Genomic DNA, 19,973 nt, shown 5'->3' with positions numbered 1-19,973 from the left:
GCTCATTCTTGCTGTCTTTCCTAGGCATACATACAATTTTACAATTTTAAAAGAACCAAATAGATCTACAATATGATTTAACTAGTTCTTTTAAAAAAGACTGTCTGTTCCATTGTCCTATTAAAAATACAAATTGTCTTGGTTTGTCCCTTTAGAGAGCTTCGTGTTATGATACCTATTCCAATAGTGTACATTTTTCAGCTATGGCAGCTAAATCCAGCAGATAGATGGTAAAAAGAAATAGCAACTATAACAATACTATACTTTAATATTATAAAATTAAAATGCAGCATGAAGTGAAGCAGGTACTTTATAATTATTGAAGATGTTTAGGTGTGTGTGTGTTTGGAGAGTAAAAGGCCAGAAAGATCAGAAGCAACGTGAGAAAATATTTTACTGAGAGTAGTGGATGCTTGGAACAAACTTCCAGCAGACATGGTTGGTAAATCCACAGTAACATGCCTGGGATAAACATATATCCATCCTAAGATAAAATACAAGAAATAGTATAAGGGCAGACTAGATGGACCATGAGATCTTTTTCTGCCGTCAATCTTCCATGTTTCTATGTATATACTCATAGCATGTGGAAATGAAGCAATGGAGAATATATAGCAAGTAAAAAATACCATTAGAACTCCACATTCACCATTTGTGGCCTTTGACCACATCCCTAGTAATAAGTAAAATGAAGCGATAGATTACAACATGGAGTACAGTGATCCCTCGATTTTCGCGATCTCGATCTTTGCGAAACGCTATATCGCGATTTTTCAAAAAATATTAATTAAAAATATTTTCCCACCCGATGACGTCACTCTCTTCCTTTCTCATCTTTCTTTCTCTCTCTATCTTGCTTTTTCCTCTCTCACACTCTCTTCCTCTCTCATCTCTTTCCTTCTCTCTCTTTCTCTATCTCTCCCCCTCTTGCTCTCAAGCGGCGCGTGGGCGGCGGGGAAGACCCAGGGAAGGTTCCTTCGGCCGCCCAGCAGCTGATCTGCTCGGCAGCGCCGCAGCAGCGAGGAGCCGAAGATCCGGGTTTCCCCTTTGCGTGGGCGGCGGGGAAACCCGGATCTTCGGCTCCTCGCTGCTGCGGCGCTGCCGAGCAGATCAGCTGCTGGGCGGCCGAAGGAACCTTCCCTGGGTCTTCCCCGCCGCCCACGCAAAGGGGAAACCCGGATCTTCGGCTCCTTGCTGCTGCGGCGCTGCCGAGCAGATCAGCTGCTGGGCGGCGGAAGGAACCTTCCCTGGGTCTTCCCAGATGCGGAAGTAAAAACACCATCTGCGCATGCGCGGCCATGGGAAAAAAAGGGGCGCGCATGCGCAGATGGTGTTTTTACTTCCGCACCACTATATCGCGAAAAATTGATTATCGCGAGGGGTCTTGGAACGGAACCCTCGCGATAATCGAGGGATCACTGTATTGGGTTCTGGTTGGCCCTTCCTGTGTGAAATGCATTCCCAAGGAAAGTCAGCCTGGAGCTATTCCTGATGCTATTCTTCCATAGGTGTTTTTTTTCACATTTAAGCTAATTTGCTATATATTCCATGTCTTATTTCAAAAGGCAACTTTAGCTTAAAGGAAATATGGTTTAATGAGACTGGGACTTATCTGCAAACATGCTGGATATCGTTGAAGGAAAATAATTGCGATCAAGATAATTGATCAATTTCCTTCTGAATTCAGTACAAAGATCCCTACACCTACTTTATATTTAGCTAATCTGATTTCTGGTCTCTGAAATTTTAAATGTTACAAGGATGGGCTTTTAAAACCAGCCTGGTGGTCTACTGTTATTTTGTTGTCTTTTTTTACATACATAACAAAACTGAAGACTAGTTGTAACATAGCAAATGTAATGAAAGGCCATCCAGGGGAAGACTAATGGGCTTCTTTGTGCTTGGCCACTGTGAGAACAGGCTACTCAACTGGATGGGTCAGAGATTCAATCCAACAAGGTGCTGCTTATGTTCTTATGGTTTAGGAAAACAAGGGCATCTCTCTGAATTTCAATCTACTGAAAAAGCTGCAGAAGAACCATCCTGGAATGAGCATCTCTACATTTCCTTTCAAACATAGTGCTTTTTAAAAGAATTAGAAAACAGGTGATTGGAGGACACTGTTTCAAGAAGAAAAGGGCAAACATAGGAACTAGAGACCAGTGATTGCTATCTAAATGGACACATTCATTTGGATTTCTGCACTGGGCAACAGGTTGGATTCAATAATCTAGATCATTGGTTCTCAAGCTGGGGGTCGGCACCTCTTTGTGGGTCAAACAACCATTCCACAGGGGTCACCTAAGACCCTGGGAAAAGACAAATTTCCCATGGTGTTAGGAACTAAAACTTCTATTCTGGCGCCTTGGAACATATTTTTACAATCCGACCAATCAGGCATTTACAGTGGGGGTGTCTCTCTGACCTCTCTGCCAATCAGTTTAAAGCTCTGTTGAGAGAATTGGCACTAGACGTATGGTTGGGGGTCACCACAACATGAGGAACTATTAAGGGGTCTCAGCATTAGAAAGGTTGAGAATCACTGATCTAGATGATTCTCTCTTTCTTACAGGTCGAACCACAAAGTACTGTATGTTAGAGCTCAACAAAATACAATGGCTGCATTCATGCTATGTCCAAGTAGCCGATATTAAGCAAATGCTGAACCACAAACAAGCCTTAGCCTATTCTACAGTTGTACAAAGGAAACCTAAAATTCTAAAGCCCATCTTCCGAAGATGATAATAATGGATGTAAATGCAACCAGAAAACAGTGACCACAAGACACTGACTCCATTCCATTTATTTTGCACAAGGTGTGCTTGGTCTATTCGAAGCCTCTTGACTGTTCCTCTGCTGGGAACATGTTCCAGACATCACCTCTCTTTGGTTTTCCTTTGCTTTCACCCTTCAAGAGACACGCTAGCAACCTGTTCTGAGTTAGTAACATAGAAGTCTATCCATGGAAATGGGTTAGGCTGCATCAGCTGTCAATTTACCAGCTCCATGCAGCATTAAAAGCTTCAGCCTATGTCCGCTCTCACTGCCAAATAGATGGATGGGCGACATGCAAATTTTTCAGTAATCGGTGCTCTAGCAAGTGTTTTGTCCTAAGGGACGTATCTTAACATGAAAAGCCTGCTGCTCAGAACAGCCACTCAACCAAATCTCCCCTCAAGCTGAAACCTATTCAAACCAATTACTCTTCCATTCCCAGCTGCTACACAAATAACCAATAAGCTTGTCCACAGTTTGGAAAAGTGATTTCCACTTACTGATTGTTCCCAAAAGCATAAAGATCCTAATGCAGCCCTAGAGTCCGAGTCTTCAGAGTGGGGCGGCATACAAATCTAATAAATTATTATTAGTAGTATTAGTATCAGTTTGAATAGCACAGGATAAAGTGTCTTGCCAACTCCCTACCAGTAAGAAGGCCCAGGCCTTTGGTATCCTCACATTTGTGTTAACAATCAGTGTTAGAATATAACTAGGGCAGACCCCAGCTTGTAGTGGGAAGGAAATGATGTGTAGTGTGGAAAGAAGTAATGATGACAACAGCAACATCAGAAGTATCACAGATCTCATCTGGAGCCAGCTGTTTCACATAGTTAAAACCTTACATTCTACAATAGTGCCCGTCCAACATTCCTGCGACTTGACTGATAGCTCAAATACATTGCATTTTGGCATCAGGGAGCATAAAACAAAATGAAATAGTTGGACTTTGTTAGGGATACAATATTGGAAAAGCATTCTGAACAGATAAGAGAGAATTCAGGACACAGGAAACATAAGAGTATGAATTCTACTTCAGAAAGGGTTACTATTCACAAGTTTTAATACTTGTAGCCATCTACTGATCCTCTGAATATTAGACTTTGGCAAAAAAAAAAAGTGTCAAAGACCACATCATGCTTCTTACTAAGACTATAGAACAAATGTGATTTGTAAGTCTATGTATGCAGGAAAATTTCGTTTTATGCGGTAAGATCCAAATCCTCCTCATCCAAGTTGCTTGAGAGTTTTATAAGCATTTTCCCGGACCCAGAAAACTTTATATTGTCCACTTCTCTGTGACAATATTAAGATAATCCAGTTTAGAAGCAGCTTATGAAATAAGCCACTTTCCAAGGACTCAACAATAGCATCGCTTCCAACTTCTAGTTGAGATGAGCTGATCTGAGGTTAATTGAAGCAAAATAGCTGAAGGCTGCTTCTCTTGACTGATGAAAAGAACATGTCTGTACAGTAAGATGACCATTCTAGTTGCATCTGTTAGCCAGGAAGAAAAGAGCAGCTGACACAAGATTGCTTATTACTTTCCCCATCAGAAAGTGTTTAAATGCCACTTGTCCTTGGACTGTACAAGTGAAACATGCCGTAGATCTCAACTAGTGTCTCAAAATGACCTCCAGTCAGATCAGCTTCAGGGTTGACAACAAGTGGACTAAAGTCTGCTGTTCATACATGTGCAGATGTGTTTGAGGCAGAGAACCATTCTATCATCATCACAAAAGTATCAAGATTCAAAACACTGGCTTTGCCAGTGACCAAAATTGAGAACAGAAATGGTCACTGACTTATTAAAAAGTGGTACAAGACATTGTACGCTATGCAATACTCGGACATCCCTCTCAGAAAGCAAAGCAGCTCAAGTTGCATCCCCGTCTGGTCTGACCAGCCGCCCTTTCATTCAGCACTTGAAAGGGGCAACCCAAATCAGCAACATACACACTTCTAAATCCATAGGGACTGGGTAAGGTGCTTGGGGTCATGGGTCACTATGTGATCGTTCCTGTTTTAAAGGAACAAGACCTTGATTATCCACACTTATAAGAAGCCCTATTCCATAAAACAATGATTTCTCTCTTTAGATGGCCTCACAGAATTAGCACTCTTTTTATCTTCCCACTAATCAGAATTGCAATTTTTCAGCTTGCTGCTCTTTATTAATATCCCTCTATCAATGCCTCCAAAGGTGATGTCATTATCACAATACTTTCTGAGAGAGGGGTTTTCCGAGAACCTTATAATTCTACTACTAATGTTATTTATTAAAGGGGGCTCTCATCTGCGGGAATAATCTTATTTTTGTCCCAAGCAGAGCATTGATTAAAAAAGAAAATCTATAAAACCCTTAATTCCTACAAAAAGGCTTGCTAAGCTCCAAAGTTGTAGGATCATTTTATTCTTTGACTTACAAGTCCCATCATGAACAAATCACAATAATTGAAGTGAGCCATATACAGAGTCCTTCACCTCTTGCTTCGTTTACTCCATTGCAACTGGTGGAATCCCCTCAATGTCCCGACATTTGGAGTTCACCAGTTCCCGGCGGATTTCTGGAGAAATCTGGGAATGGTTGTGACACTTCAGCAACTCCAAGAGGGCCTCTTTCTGCTCAGAGGACAGGTCCTCTTTGTAGCGCTGGGCAAATGTCAAGAGGCACTGGTGCCAAAGGACAGGTAGGGTTCGCTGGTCTTTCCGAAAGGCTAGAAAGTGAAAAACTAGAGCATCAACAACACGGAAAGGCAAGGCATATTTCTTGTCAATCAGCAGGCGGAGGAAAATGCTGTTGGCACCGCTGTATTCCATCTCAGCAATCTTTAGCATAGCAGCTCTAAAACAAAAAGAAAAGGAGAAAAGAATGGAAATAACACTTGAATGCATGTTTATATAACAATTTGATCATCTGATTGCAAGACTTAAAGGAAGGGTGATCAGAGGCCAAAGGATTAAGGGAATTTCCATATACTTTCAAATTTGCTTTGAAGGAGAAAACTAGGATTCCTAGTCAATAAAGGAAGTTAGAGGAATAGCAAATCCTGCCCCTCTGCCTCAAATCCAATGGCTGCAGGCATGGATTTGGCCATGCCAGCTGAGATTGTAGTTAAGTCTAACATATGAAGAGAACACCAAATTGGGGAATGATGAATAAAACTGACGGGCGCACCGGCCAGAGAGCAATTTGGGTTGTGGTTGGAGCAACAAAATGCAAAATGTCCACAATTTAGGTTGCCAATGTCTGTTACAGCGGGCACTTCTGTGCTTTGCAGATAGCCTGATTTGTAGAGATAAGAACCTGAGTCTTTTCTTTTAAGCTTTACCTCCTTCTTGCATGGGTACATCATGCAAGTCAGTTGGCACATCAGAATTGGCAACCCTATTCCTGGCATAAAGTAATTTCCCCAAAACATTTAGGCCACAACACTCGTATTACATTGTTGAACCCAAGGAATGTTGTGTTTGGGCCTGGACCGGCTGCTGCTCCCAGGTGTGTGAGAGATGCGTCACAGAGCGATTGTGAAAGCATGGCTGACAGCCAGGAAAATTTGGCCGACAGCCCAGAGGATTTGGCAGATAGCTCAGAAGAGTTGGCAGACAGCCCAGGGGAACTGGCCGACAGCCCAGGGGACTTGGCAGGCAGCCCATCGGATAGCCTCTCTTCTCTGGATTCGAATGCCGAACAGATAATCAATATACGTAGCTGTAGAGCAATGCAACGTAAGGCTCAATTACGGGATTATCAACGGTGATTATGGTGTCACCTGTGTTTGGGTGTGGTCCACAGAATGAGGGCTACAGTTACAAAAGGGAACAGAGGCAGAGGCAAACTGTGGACGTTTATCTCTGTGGTTTGTGTGGCTTTGCTGTTACCTGCTTTGAGATCTTTGCTCTGTGCTTTTGGATTCAACTCAGCATTTTCAGGCAAGTGGGTGTTGGGAAACCTGTGAATCACTGCTTCTATCGTGCCTCGTGAATTCGGAGAAGTCCTGGAACTTTCCTGCTACGTGAACTTTGTATTTGGTTGCCTTTTCGCTCCACATGCACTTTGTATCTATCTGAACTTTCGCTTAGAACTGTGTTTTACTCCTGAAGAATAAGGACGTTTTGTTTCATTTTTTCTTGTGTGTTTAATACAATTGTGCTGTTTATCACTGCCCGTGTGTGTCTGACCTTCTTTCCTGGACCCTTAATTACTGCCTGAGCCCCGTCAGGCAGAACAAGGAATATGTAAACACTTAAACTCAAAAATATTACAAATCAAACAAGGATTTTGTAATAGGCTTTTTTCATAATTCCCATTGCAGATTATGAATATAGTCTGAAGCATTTTTTTCCCTCCCAAGACACTAAAATAAATTTTTGCCAGCAAGTTTTGAGAGCCAAAGATATATGGATAAATGGCAAAGGAGACCCTTCTCCACATTCACATCCCTTCCATAATCAATTAGCTCAGCTCTCTTACCCGGAATGAAGGACTGGAATAGAACACTTGGTGAGGATGCTGCCCACAATGATTGCTTCTCGCAATGTGCATGTTCCAGACTCACACAGAGGGATGAGAATTCCTTAGAGAAAAGGGAGGGTGAGAGATGACATAGTCTCCTCTAATGTAATGCACACAAAATCCTCATCAGAATCTCAAACAAATTCCTATCAAAAGCTCACATTAGCACACCAGCTTCATGCTTTAAGAACCCGAAACTTCAAGAATTGCAACACTCTTAGATTAACCTACTACTTTATGGAGGTAATCCTTGAGTTACGAATGTCACGGAGCCTGTCAATTATATGCATTAGCTCGAGGATTTGGAGAAGTGCAAATCACTCCCTTTCGCCCAATGCATTCGCTAATTAAATGAGTGGGTTTTTAAGGTTGTTAAGGCCATGGGTGACCTAGTGATAGAAGAGGCAACCCAAGGCATCCCTGCCCTACTGAGATACCTCATGCGTCTCCCCTTCCCTCCTGTCACACGGGAATCACTTAGTTTGCAAAGATCTTATTTGCCGCAGATTGTTTGCTTTTGAGGGAGAGAAGAGCAGGACAATTTCCCTTCTAGTGTCAGCTTGCAAATGCTTTTTCTGTCAAGAGTAGAAGAACATAAGAAGGGCCATGCTGAATCAGGCCAAAGCCCATCGAATCCAGCATTCTGTGTCACACAGTGGCCCACCAATTGTCCATGAGGATCTTGAGCAGAAAGAGAAGGCAAAACCCTCCCTTTCCCCAACAAATGGTACTCAAGGGAATCCTGCCTGCTTCAACCAACATAGAGGCGGCACTTGGACATCCGTTTCAATAACCACCAATACACTTGGAATCCATGAATCTGTCTAATCCTGCCTTGAAGCCATCCAGGTTGACAGCTGTCATGACCTCTTCTGGAAATGTATTCCATAAACCAATGACCCTCTGGGTGAAGAAATATTTCCCTTTATTTGTCCTCACTTTCTTACCTACGAGCATTAGAGAGTGTCCCCTCGCCCTAGTATTGTGTGATAGAGAAAAGAATTTTTAAACGCCTCTTAAACACCATCTTTCAAAGCTGAAGAGACCAAAGCATTGCAACCTGGTTTTGTAAGGGAGATGCTCCATTTCTGGGTTTCTGGGGGTCTTGCTTTTGCATGACCTCAGGCATTTCTGGGGGTTTCTGGGGAGCCCTGCTTCTGCATGACTTCAGGCGTCCATTCTGTGCAAGAACAGATGGGTGCCTGAAGTCACACAAGATCAGACAGCAGAATCTTTCACTTTCACAAGAAAAGCATTTGCAAGCCAACCGGATGCTGGAAGGGGAAATCATCCTGCTCTCCTCTTCCTCAAAGGCAAAGAAACTGCAGCAGAGGGGAAACAGGTCTTTGCCAGGTGAGTCAAGCGTGGCAGGGTGGGATGGGGACAGTTGTGTGGAACTGGAGGGAGGATAGTGTGAATGTTGCAGTTTCCCTGTGGTCATTTGTAAGGGTGAACGACTGCCATGGTGCGGCAACATTTGTAATTTGGAAACTTTGTTGTAAACACTGGGGAGGGGGTGTTATCACGTAACTTTGAACCATCTCTAATTGCAGTGTGGTAATTAGAGGATTAATAATAATAATTATTTATTTATTATTATTATTATTATTATTATTATTATTATTATTATTTATTAGATTTGTATGCCGTCCCTCTCTGAAGAACCTGTACAGATTCACTGATCTCCACTTCGTATTGCTAGTTATAGCTCATTCATTCATTCATTCATTCATTCATTCGCTTCTATGCTGCCCAATTCCAAAGGACTCAGAGTTAGCCAGCCTTGGTCTTGCCTCCACCAATTATCTATCTTTCTCAATAATTTTAATCTTTTTCAAAGACTATGCTACCTCATTACAGTGTTCCCTCGATTTTTGCAGGTTCAAACTTCGCGGAAAGTCTATACCACGTTTTTTCAAAAATATTAATTAAAAAATACTTTGCGGGTTTTTCCCCCCTATACTGTACCATGTTTTTTCCCACCCGATGATGTCATATGTCATCGCAAAACTTTCATCTGCCTTTAGTAAATTTTTTTTTTTAATAAACTTTAATAAATAAACATGGTGCATAATAATCTGAATGGTTGCTAAGGGAATGGAAAATTGCAATTTAGGGGTTTAAAGTGTTAAGGGATGGCTTGTGATACTGTTCATAGCCAAAAATAGTGTATTTACGTCCGCATCTCTACTTTGCGGAAATTCAACTTTCGCGGGCGGTCTCGAAACGCATCCCTCGCGAAAAGTGAGGGAACACTGTATTCTTATTAACATGCATCGTGCTGTATAGGATCTGGAGAAACGATTGCAATGTTGAACAGCTTATAATACTTCTCTTCGATTGCAGGAACTTACAAACTGGTGCTGCAATTTATGCAATTTTAAAAGTTTTGAATATACCCCAGACTTTCAAAAACTGTTTCAGAGAGAAAGGATGGGAGGCCTTATGTACCATGTGCAGCTGAAGAGTAGCTATATGAACTGTATTTAAGTTTAATTATGTTTAACTACAAACCCAATGGCACCAAGTACTGGTAGTCCTCAATTTACAACAGTTCATTTAGTGGCCAAAGTTACAATGGCATTGAAAAAGTGACTTGCCACAATTTTTCACATTTATGACCACTGCAGCATCCCCATGATGACATGATCTAAATTCAGATGCTTAGCAACTAACCCGTATTTACAACAGTTGCAGTGTCCTTGGGTTATGTGATCTGCTTTTGCGAGCAGACTCAATCAGAGCTGGGGTGGCGCAGTGGTGGAGTACAGCACTGCAGGCTACTTCAGCTAACTGCTAGCTGTAGTTCAACAGTTCAAATCTCACCACCGGCTCAAGGTTCACTCATCCTTCCATCCTTCCGAAGTGGGAAAAATGAGGACTCAGATTGTTGGGGGCAATATGCTGATTCTGTAAAGTGCTTAGAGAGGGCTGTAAAAGCATTATGAAGTGGTATATAAGTCTAAATGCTATTGCTAATCAGGAAGCCAGATTCACTTAACTATATCACTAGCTTAACATAAAATGGGGCAAAATTCAGTTAACAAATGTTTCACTTAGTAATATAAATTTTTGTAAGTTGAGGTTTACCAACATCTATTATTGTTTGGAATAATATATGATGTTGTAATCATAGGTTCTTAGGCAGTGAACATTGGGATAGAATCAATATGATCTTCACATTAAGAAAATTATGCACCTCCTCTCATTGCAGTCTCTACAAAATTTCTATTTTTACTGCCATGTTGTTACCTGGCTAGCTAGTATTGATCCATGACAATTTATCTTTTAACCACATGTCTGTGCAGCTTCATACTTTTGGATGCAACCTTTGTCGCTTGCATGAGAAAATGAGTTATCCTTTAAAGTCCAACTTAGGGTTTTCTATTAGATTGCAGAGGGATATCAGAAAAAGCTGTCTCCCATCACCTCTGCAAAAGAGCCCTCCTCCCATCAGGTTCCTCCTTCTATCCTTTGTTGCTTGGAGGAAGCTATTCTGAGGTTGCACTGGAGGAAGTCAGCCTCTCCTCTGATCCAGCTGACAATTCAGCAACACCAGTTCCTCTTCCTTTTGAACTCTTTTTCAGCCACTTGGACTCCTAACAGAAACTCCATGATCTCAGATTATAATGCTAAGGAAAGAAATTTGCCTCCCTGAAGTTGAATGCCAGAATCTTTTTTTGTTGTTGTTGTTGTTGTTCTTGCTAAAGTGGTGCTTGACACAAAAATGATTATTTTATATTAGTAGGGGAAGAAATACTGCCTGATAAGCAAAAAGAGAACAAAGGCAAATGCATATTGCAGATCAAAATGAAACTTCTAGCCACGTAGCCTATCTTGTTGCCTTTTAAAATAAATGTATTACAGAACATTGGTAGCAGTGAAGTGTAAGAGAATAAATCTGAAACAATGTGCATAAGATGAGAAAAGTGTATTTTCTAGCTGACACCAAGAAACTTAAGACTTGATTGACAATTTTATAGTTTAAATTACCATTCAATTGTAACCAACTCACCTTTGAACCATGCTCCAGGCTTGAACAAGGCCTTCTTGAGTGCCATGTAAAGATGGAAATTGAGGCGTTTGTATTCAGCAATATCATCTCTAATTCGTGGGAGAAGCACAAGATTGTAGAATCTCTGAGCCATCCTCTCTTTAAGATTAGAAGAAAAAATTCTAGAACAGATAATAAAAACATGGAAGGAAGGAAAGAAAGACGAAAGGTGAAAAAGGAAACATTTCAACTGGGAAATAAGTGATGATCAACTGTTTTATAATACAGTGTAAATATCATTTTAGCATTCTTATAACAATCTCAATAAACATTTTATACAACCAACAGGATTCACATATGTTTGCACACATAGAAACCTAGAAGATTGACGGCAGAAAAAGACCTCATGGTCCATCTAGTCTGCCCTTATACTACTATTTCCTGTATTTTATCTTAGAATGGATCTATGTTTATCCCACGCATGTTTAAATTTAGTTACTGTGGATTTACCAACCACGTCTGCTGGAAGTTTATTCCAAGTAAAATAATATTTTCCCATGGTGGAAGAATTGGCATACAAAAGATAAAATCATCTCATAAAATTCTCGTAACTATCTTCAAGAGGAGGAGTTTTAATGTTCGGGAGAAGGAATGGGTAAAAGTGATTGATTTGGGAACAGAATTCCAGAATTTATGTTCCCCTTCCAAGCCATGCTGAGCCTCCTCCAGGCTGATCCATTTTTGGTGAATTCAAAAGGGCTCTGAAAATATTTCTTCCACAGAAATGATTGAAAGTGTCCAAGATAGAACATTCTGGTCCAGATAAACCTGTTTAAAATGGTCTGCGAGGGAAAATATGGAACGTCCCTAAACTAAGTCCCTAAGGTGGCTTTCATCAACTATCCCTTTTACAACACAAGCTTGATTTAATGTGTTGAAACTGTCATTCTGAATGTATCCAGATCAGAAAGAAGCTGCTAGTGAATGAAAAACAGCATGGCAGCATTATTTAAAGTTATTTAAACAGCATTAAAGTGTTCGGAAACTTCAGATCGTGCAGAATGCAGCTGCGAGAGCAATCATGGCCTTCCCTAAATATGCCCATGTCACACCAACACTCCACAGTCTGCATTGGTTGCCGATCAGTTTCTGGTCACAATTCAAAGTGTTGGTTATGACCTATAAAGTCCTTCATGGCATCAGACCAGAATATCTCAGGGACCGCCTTCTGCCACACGAATCCCAGCGACCAGTTAGGTCCCACAGAGTTGGCCTTTTCCAGGTCCAGTCAACTAAACAATGTCGGTTGGCGGGACCCAGGGGAAGAGCCTTCTCTGTGGTGGCCCCGGCCCTCTGGAACCAACTCTCCCCAGAGATTAGAATAGCCCCCACCCTCCTTGCCTTTCGTAAGCTCCTCAAAACCCACCTCTGCCGTCAGGCATGGAGGAACTAAGATACTCTTTCCCCCTAGGCTTCTACAATTTATGCATGGTATGTTTGTATGTATGATTGGTTTTATAACAAGGGTTTTTAGCTGTTTTAGTATTGGATTTTTACATTCTGTTTTTGTCACTGTTGTTAGCCGCCCCGAGTCCACGGAGAGGGGCGGCATGCAAATCCAATAAATAAATAAATAAATTTATAGCAGAATCCCACCTTGTGGCCTGGTACATGGCAGCTGCCGTCCATGTTTCTGGCTCTGTGATATAAAGCATCTGCTCCCAATTGGATAATGCTGGGATGATCTTGAAGGCTTTGGGCAGTTTTCCACTCCTGTATTTTGACAATACCTTTCGCAACATTTTAGCAGTGATTAATTATGAGATAGCAATAGTCAGCATTGCTTAATAACAACCTATAATTACTGTTCATAAAAGTCTTTTGGAAGAGAGAGAGATATCAGGGATCCTTCATTGATATTACTCTATTTTTTCACATCAGCAATGGTTATGCTAATACTAATAACCTTCATCAAAAAAAATTTAACTAATATTAACAGCTATAATAAACTGAAGTGTATTATTAGTTATGAACATCACACACGGTGCACTAAAAAATTTTTCAGCAATTAGCTCACAATCACCTCCCCCAGGGCTTTTATATTTTATGTTTGGTATGTGTGTGCTGCATGGTTTTAAATGATGGGGTTTTACATGTTTTTAATATTAGATTTGTTTCATTGTAATATTCTTTATTATTGTTGTGAGCCGCCCCGAGTCTTCGGAGAGGGGCGGCATACAAATCTAATAAATTATTATTATTATTATTATTATTATTATTATTATTATTATTATTATTAATTATACACATGATTTACAAACGCATGGCTAGCAAAACACATACCCATTACACTTACTTCTTTAACACCTTTGTACACTTCCAGGACACGAGGGTTAAGCTGTGGCATGGGCCGGCCTGATATTTCTGACATCACCGTCTCCACCTCTGTCTGTTTTTCTGTTAGCTTCTCCATGATAATGTCTGCTAAGGTGCGCCTAATAGGTGTCAAACAGGGGGAAATGGACCAGGTAACTTATTCAGCCCCTTATTAGCAAACTAAATAGGAAACACAGCATTAAAGATGATTCTTAATCTGATTTGTAATAGATCAGAATAAAGTTTCTTAGGTGGCCCTTCACCATCACCTGCCTATGATTGTTCAGTTCAGAAGATTATGGTTAAAAACAAGCAACTTGAAAATGGCAACATTTTTCCTTATGTTACCCTGTTTCCCCGATAGTAAGACACCCCCGATTGTAAGACGTATCGGGGGTTTCAGGGGGGTCGGCTAATATAAGCCGTACCCCGAAAGTAAGACATACACGGGGGTATTGCCAGGGGGGAGCCCGATGACGTCGCTTCCAAGCTCCCCGCGCGCCCGTCGCCTTCGCCGCGGCGCCACCGCCTCTTCCCCGGCTTGGCAAAGCGAAGGACGGCGCTGGTCCGAAGCGAGCCGAGCGGGCGGCGGCTTGCAGCAAAGGCGCTCGTCCCAGCAACCGAGTCCTGCCGAGGCTCGGCTGCAAGCAGCCAGCGAGGCCGACCAGCTCCGAGGCGAGCGGCCGGAGCTGCACCCTCCTTCGCCCGCCTCCTTTCCGGCAGGCAGGTGGGGCTGCCCAACTGCGCAGAGCGGCTCCTCCCCTCCAGACACACACTTCCCCGACACGCTTCTGTGGCTCCACGCGTGCACGTCGCTTGGAGCCCTGAGGTTGAACTTGGAAAAGGGCTCACGAGGCTCCTGTCCCGCGGCTGCCCTTCTGGACTCTGGGGAGATGCCTTCGGGAACGCGACCCTTTCAATTTTTTTCCAATGTAAGACATACCCCGAAAGTAAGACGTAGTGGGGCTTTTGGGGGTAAAAAGAAAGTAAGACACTGTCTTACTTTCGGGGAAACACGGTATCATTGAATACTCCTGTCCAATCTCTTTGAAAAATACAAGATTATCTTTTACATTTAGGGTAATTTAGGAATTCCTCTTTGTTCTCCCATGAGAATAAAGCTTTCTTCAGAGCAGATCTGGGGTGCATACAATAGCTGCCGTGGGAAGAAAACAAGCAATGCATAATGATGAAATGCAGTCACCGCTGACAAATATGTTGCACTTTTCAAAATGCCAATTTCAGAGTTTCTCATAAATTCACACACTATTTAGTCTACAAGAGTTAAAAACGAATATACAGAGTTTTTTATGAGCTGTACACCATAATCATCATAGTTCTGACAAATCACAGCTTGTACTATCTTGCCTTGCATGTAATGAGTGTCTCTCATATATTAAATTTCACCTTTTAAGTTGCATTATTGAAATAAATGAATTTTTACACAATATGCTAATTCTTCAAGTTTCACCTGTACCTAAACAGTTACATTCCAAAGTTATGCCAATACAAATACATTCTAAGGGAGGTAAATTATATAATATTTATGTTGGGTTTCAAATTTGTAAAGATAGAATATATATACACACACACACAACTATTATAAAAAAATAGATTTGAATCTCAAGATTATAAATGCAATATTTTGTACCCAATAATTAAAGCACCATCTGCTGGTTAAACAACAACAAGAAAGTTTTAGAATTATAGAGTACCTTGTTGCTAGCTGACTTATCAGTTTCACCATCCACTAAGAAATACTGAGGAATTAGTGAAAGCATCCCCAAACCCTTAAGATTTGCATTTGTACATCCAATATGATTTAAATATGATTTCAACAATTGAGTTATCGAAGCGTGGAACTCATTACCGGACTCAATTGTGTCAACCCCTAACCCCCAACATTTCTCCCTTAGACTCTCCACGATTGACCTCTCCAGGTTCCTAAGAGGCCAGTAAGGGGCGTACATAAGTGCACTGGTGTGCCTTTCGTCCCCTGTCCAATTATTTTTCCTTTCTTTCACCTATCATATATATTCTCTTCCTTTCATATACTGTATCCTCTCCTCTAAGTTCACTTTTACCCTTATATATACAGTATTACCACATGTCTATTTTTCTTCCTATGTATTTGTGTATTGGACAAATGAATAAATAAATAGAATAAATAAATAAAATTACAATTGGAGGCTGCTGAACAGGTAATTTTTTCTGAGATAGTCTAAAGCTGCTTACATCCATGGAGGTACTGACATGTGAATAAACTATCATTCTGATCGGTACCATTTGAACTGCCATATCTGAATACAATAGATAAGTTCCTATAGTAGAAATGAATAAAATTTGTCCCACAGAATTCCTACAGTAAGCATGAACTATAAGAGATTACACTAGTGACCTAAAATCTGCCCATCTCCTGCACTTACTTTTATGAGGAATAATAATTAGAGTATTTTCTGTGGACAAAGGGGAAAATAAAACCTCCTTAGTCTTGATGAGAACTACTGAATGAAACAGTTACTATTTAGGATGGGCTACTGCAAGATGGACCAGGGCTTGATTAGTGATGGAAAACAAGTGAGTTGGCTGTATAAACATGACCAGAATATTATTTACAGTTGGTGGGAAGATTTAGAAAAACTTATAGTTTTGAACATTTTAAGACTGAATTTGAAACAGAATTGTGTACAAATGGTGAACATGTAATTACCAAAATGTATGAAATTTTAGTGAAATTTGAAAAGGAGCCAAAAATCATTTGTAATAGAATGGGCTAAAAATATTGGTTATAATACACAGATGGAATAGGAAAAAGTGATTGAAATAATTTAAATTTACATCGTGTTATAATCTTAAGGCGGAGCAGTGGCTCAGCAGTTAAAGATGCTGAGCTTATCAACTGGAAAGATGACAGCCTGGGTTTGAGAGACGTGCAATAGGGTAAGTTCCCATTATTTGCCCCTGCTCCTATTCACCAGTTTGAAAGCATGCAAATGCAAGTAAATAATTATCAGTTCAGTAGGAATGTAATAGTGTTCTACACATCTCAGCATAGAGTCACGCTGACCACGTGACATGGAAATGTCTTCAAATAATGCTGACTCCCTCACCTCCTAGAGTCGGAATAGACTGGCAGGGTCTACCTTTTATAATGTTAATTTTTTTTTTAAATTATTTTTCAAAAAAGACAAACAAAGACAAACAACATTAAACATTTAAGGAGTTACCATTGCTCCGCTTGTCGTAGAAGTCTAACTAGTACAGAAATATAAAACCCTAACTATTGTCAGATCAATACAGAAATGTCACACGTGCACATTACATTCTTGTTAAATTTAACTCTATATTCTTTATGTTAATTGTGTTAATTAAATTTCTTTATCTATAAAATATCATATACTTATTCAAAAAGATAAAATATTAAAAATACAAGAAAAAAACAACACTTCTAACTTTATCATATTATAAAGGGGAAAAAAGAAAAGAAGAACAAAAATTCTATGTTTATATTGTTTTTAAACTATTTCACTCTATCTTATAAATCTTCAAATAGTTATAAATTCTTACTTATTTAATTAAACTGGTTTGAAACTCAACATTATTTTAAAAAAAACCCTAAGAACATGGCATCCAGTCCCATCACTTTCTGCCAAATAGAAGGTGAAGAAATGGAAGCAATGACAAATTATATTTTCTGGGCTCCAAGATCACTGCAGATGATGACTGGAGCCATGAAATTAAAAGACATTTGCTGCTTGGGAGGGAAGCTATGACAAACTTAGTATATTAAAAAGCAGATACCTCACCTTGCTGACAAAGGTCTATGATTTTCCTAGTAGTAATGTATGACTGCAAGAGTTGGGCCATAAAGAAAGCTGAGCATTGAAGAATATTTTAGAATTGTGGTGCTGAAGAAGACCCTTAAGAGTCCCATGAAATCAAATCAGTCAATCCTAAGAGAAATCAACCGTGACTATTCTTTAGGATAGATACTGAAAACTGAAGCTCAATAATTTGGCCATCAAATGAGAAAAGACAACTCGTTGGAAAAGATCTGAGGCTTCTGTCTCTCTTTACATTAGTTATAAATGAAATTATAAATTTTATCTCTTACTCTGTGTCTCCCTTCTTTCCATAATTTATCCAGCTTAATCAAAACTCTGAATCATATGTTTATTTTTCCTGTTTTCTGCAAAAAGTTCTTGAAGTGTTGCCAAACAGGAATAAACATAGATATTACCTTTTCTCAGCTCACATTAGCCATCTCAGCAAGGTTCGTTTACATTATCCATTTACAATTTATCTGAGATCTTACCATAATATCAGTATTTGATCATTTGGTTTACCTCACTGGTGGGTTCTTGCTCATGAACATTTCAATGGCTTTTTCATCATCTAGATTTACAGTCATCTCTTCACAGTACTCTTCCTTCTCCATGGCTTCAGCTGCCCCCAGCTCTGGCCACTCATTGTCCTCTGCATCTGAGTCTCCATCCTTAGAGGTAGGTCCTGAAAAGAAAGAAGAAAATATTTTAGAGGAAGCAACTTTAGTTTACATTTTTTATTTAAATGAGTAAAGTGAGGGAAACATTCTGTTACACTAAAATGTTTCTTAAATCCCAATGGCATTTAATTAATGTCTACTTACCTGCTAAGATTACATAATTCGAAGTAGGATTTTATACTTGCATAGTTTATACAAATCAACTAAACCACAATCTATTAAGTGCAGAGCTTACCAAACCTATTGATTGATTATGTGCCATCAAATATGTCTTGGCTATCACATAGACTTTCTCCATAATGATGTCTCCCTAACCTTATATATACAACAAAATTACACCACATCATAAATACATAACATCATCAGCTAAAAAAACCAGCCATGTATTAGATATTTAAAAACAATGTTAGGTCAAATTTTATTTCAGTATCCTGGATAAAAAAAAGGAAGAACTCTAGGTAACACAAGCCAGAAAGATTCTACGTTTCTATTATTGACTGCAAAGCTAACCATCCATTCTTTTATTAAAAATAAAATAAAAACAACCCATGAGTTATGGTCGGAAGTTTAACTACAGCTTCCCTCTATTTATAGTCTATATGAAAGAAAAACAATTTTTTAGTCTGGGTTCAGACATAATTAGAACTTGACAGTTAATCTCCTTGAGGGAGGCTGCTCAAACTCCTTGCTTGATCTCTCACTATTCTATTCTTGCTGGGATTCGGTGTGTCCTGCAATTGAGAGGTTTGTATCTTGCAGTCTCTCATGTGGACTTTCTCTGTTGTGATTTTCACAATGACATTCTGAAATCCCGGAAGCCTATGCCATTATACCATTTAAGATGCCAAGGGAAAATATCTATCATTCACCCTGGCATTCCCTGTGTAAATCTTATGGATGACTGACCCCCCCACCCCAATTTGTTGCATAATGTGTTTAAATCTTTTATAATTTTCGGGTAAACTGCAGCAAGAAAATACTTTGTTCAGTCTTTATAGCCCCAAGCTTTCTTAGACCAGGGGTCTCCAACCTTGGCAACTTTAAGACCCGTGGACTTCAATTCCCAGAGTTCCTCAGCCAGCTGTGCACTGAAGCAGACAGCTTTGCGGCTGAGGGATTCTGGGAGTTGAAGTCTGCAAGTCTTAAAGTTGCCAAGGTTGGAGAACCCGTGTCCTAGACCCACTCACCCAGGACTGTCGTCTTCTTTCTGGGCTCGTGGCTCCTGCCGACGCCGTGCTCGGCCTCCAGCTCGTCTTGCTGGATGCGAGCCTGCTGCAAGATCCGCCGGGAGAGCTTCTCGTCCACATACTCGTCCTCCTCGTCTCCCCCGCCGCCACCATGCTTCCCTGCCTGGCCCCGTCGCTTGACCCTCGTGACGGGCTTCACGGCATCGCTCCGAGCGATCTGCTCGTCCAAAGGGACGCTCGTCGCCGCTGCCCCACCGGAGCCCCTCGACCGCTTCGCTTTCGGCATGGTTCTCTCCCCGCCGACCGAGCACGCAGCTCTGGGGAAAAAATAGGGATGCGCACAACACGCATGCGTGCAAGGCGCGTCACCCGGCTGCAGAGCTACACCTGAATGTAGAGGTGACTTTTACAACCTCCGCGAGAGACATAAGTGGCAATTCCCTGATTCCCCCCCCCCCCCCCTCTGGAGGATTTTGTTGTTGTTGTTATCTTCGCCTGACCATTTTGAGAACAGAGCTGCATGTGGCATTGCAACGAGTCAACCGCGAGGGGCGGCATACAAATCCAATCAATCAATCAATCAATCAATCAATAACACAGATGGCATGCACAGTTCTCAGG

The 19,973-nt window shown here is 40.7% G+C and overlaps 1 protein-coding gene across 1 annotated transcript; it reads right to left on the bottom strand.

Moving 5' to 3' along the window:
* Positions 1 to 5,171: 5,171 nt before the first annotated feature.
* Positions 5,172 to 19,728, bottom strand: BYSL (bystin like). Its single transcript, XM_070745394.1, has 7 exons — positions 19,353 to 19,728; positions 18,008 to 18,170; positions 13,642 to 13,780; positions 12,942 to 13,075; positions 11,307 to 11,467; positions 7,250 to 7,352; positions 5,172 to 5,620 (listed from the first exon to the last, which is right to left on the bottom strand). Exons 1-7 carry the CDS (start codon positions 19,636 to 19,638, stop codon positions 5,272 to 5,274), a joined length of 1,335 nt encoding a protein of 444 aa, XP_070601495.1. The 5' UTR covers positions 19,639 to 19,728; the 3' UTR covers positions 5,172 to 5,271.
* Positions 19,729 to 19,973: the final 245 nt, after the last annotated feature.

Source organism: Erythrolamprus reginae, chromosome 3 (assembly GCF_031021105.1).
Source record: "Erythrolamprus reginae isolate rEryReg1 chromosome 3, rEryReg1.hap1, whole genome shotgun sequence".
NCBI classification, from domain to species: domain Eukaryota; kingdom Metazoa; phylum Chordata; class Lepidosauria; order Squamata; family Dipsadidae; genus Erythrolamprus; species Erythrolamprus reginae.
This window is presented reverse-complemented; position numbering and strand designations above follow the sequence as displayed.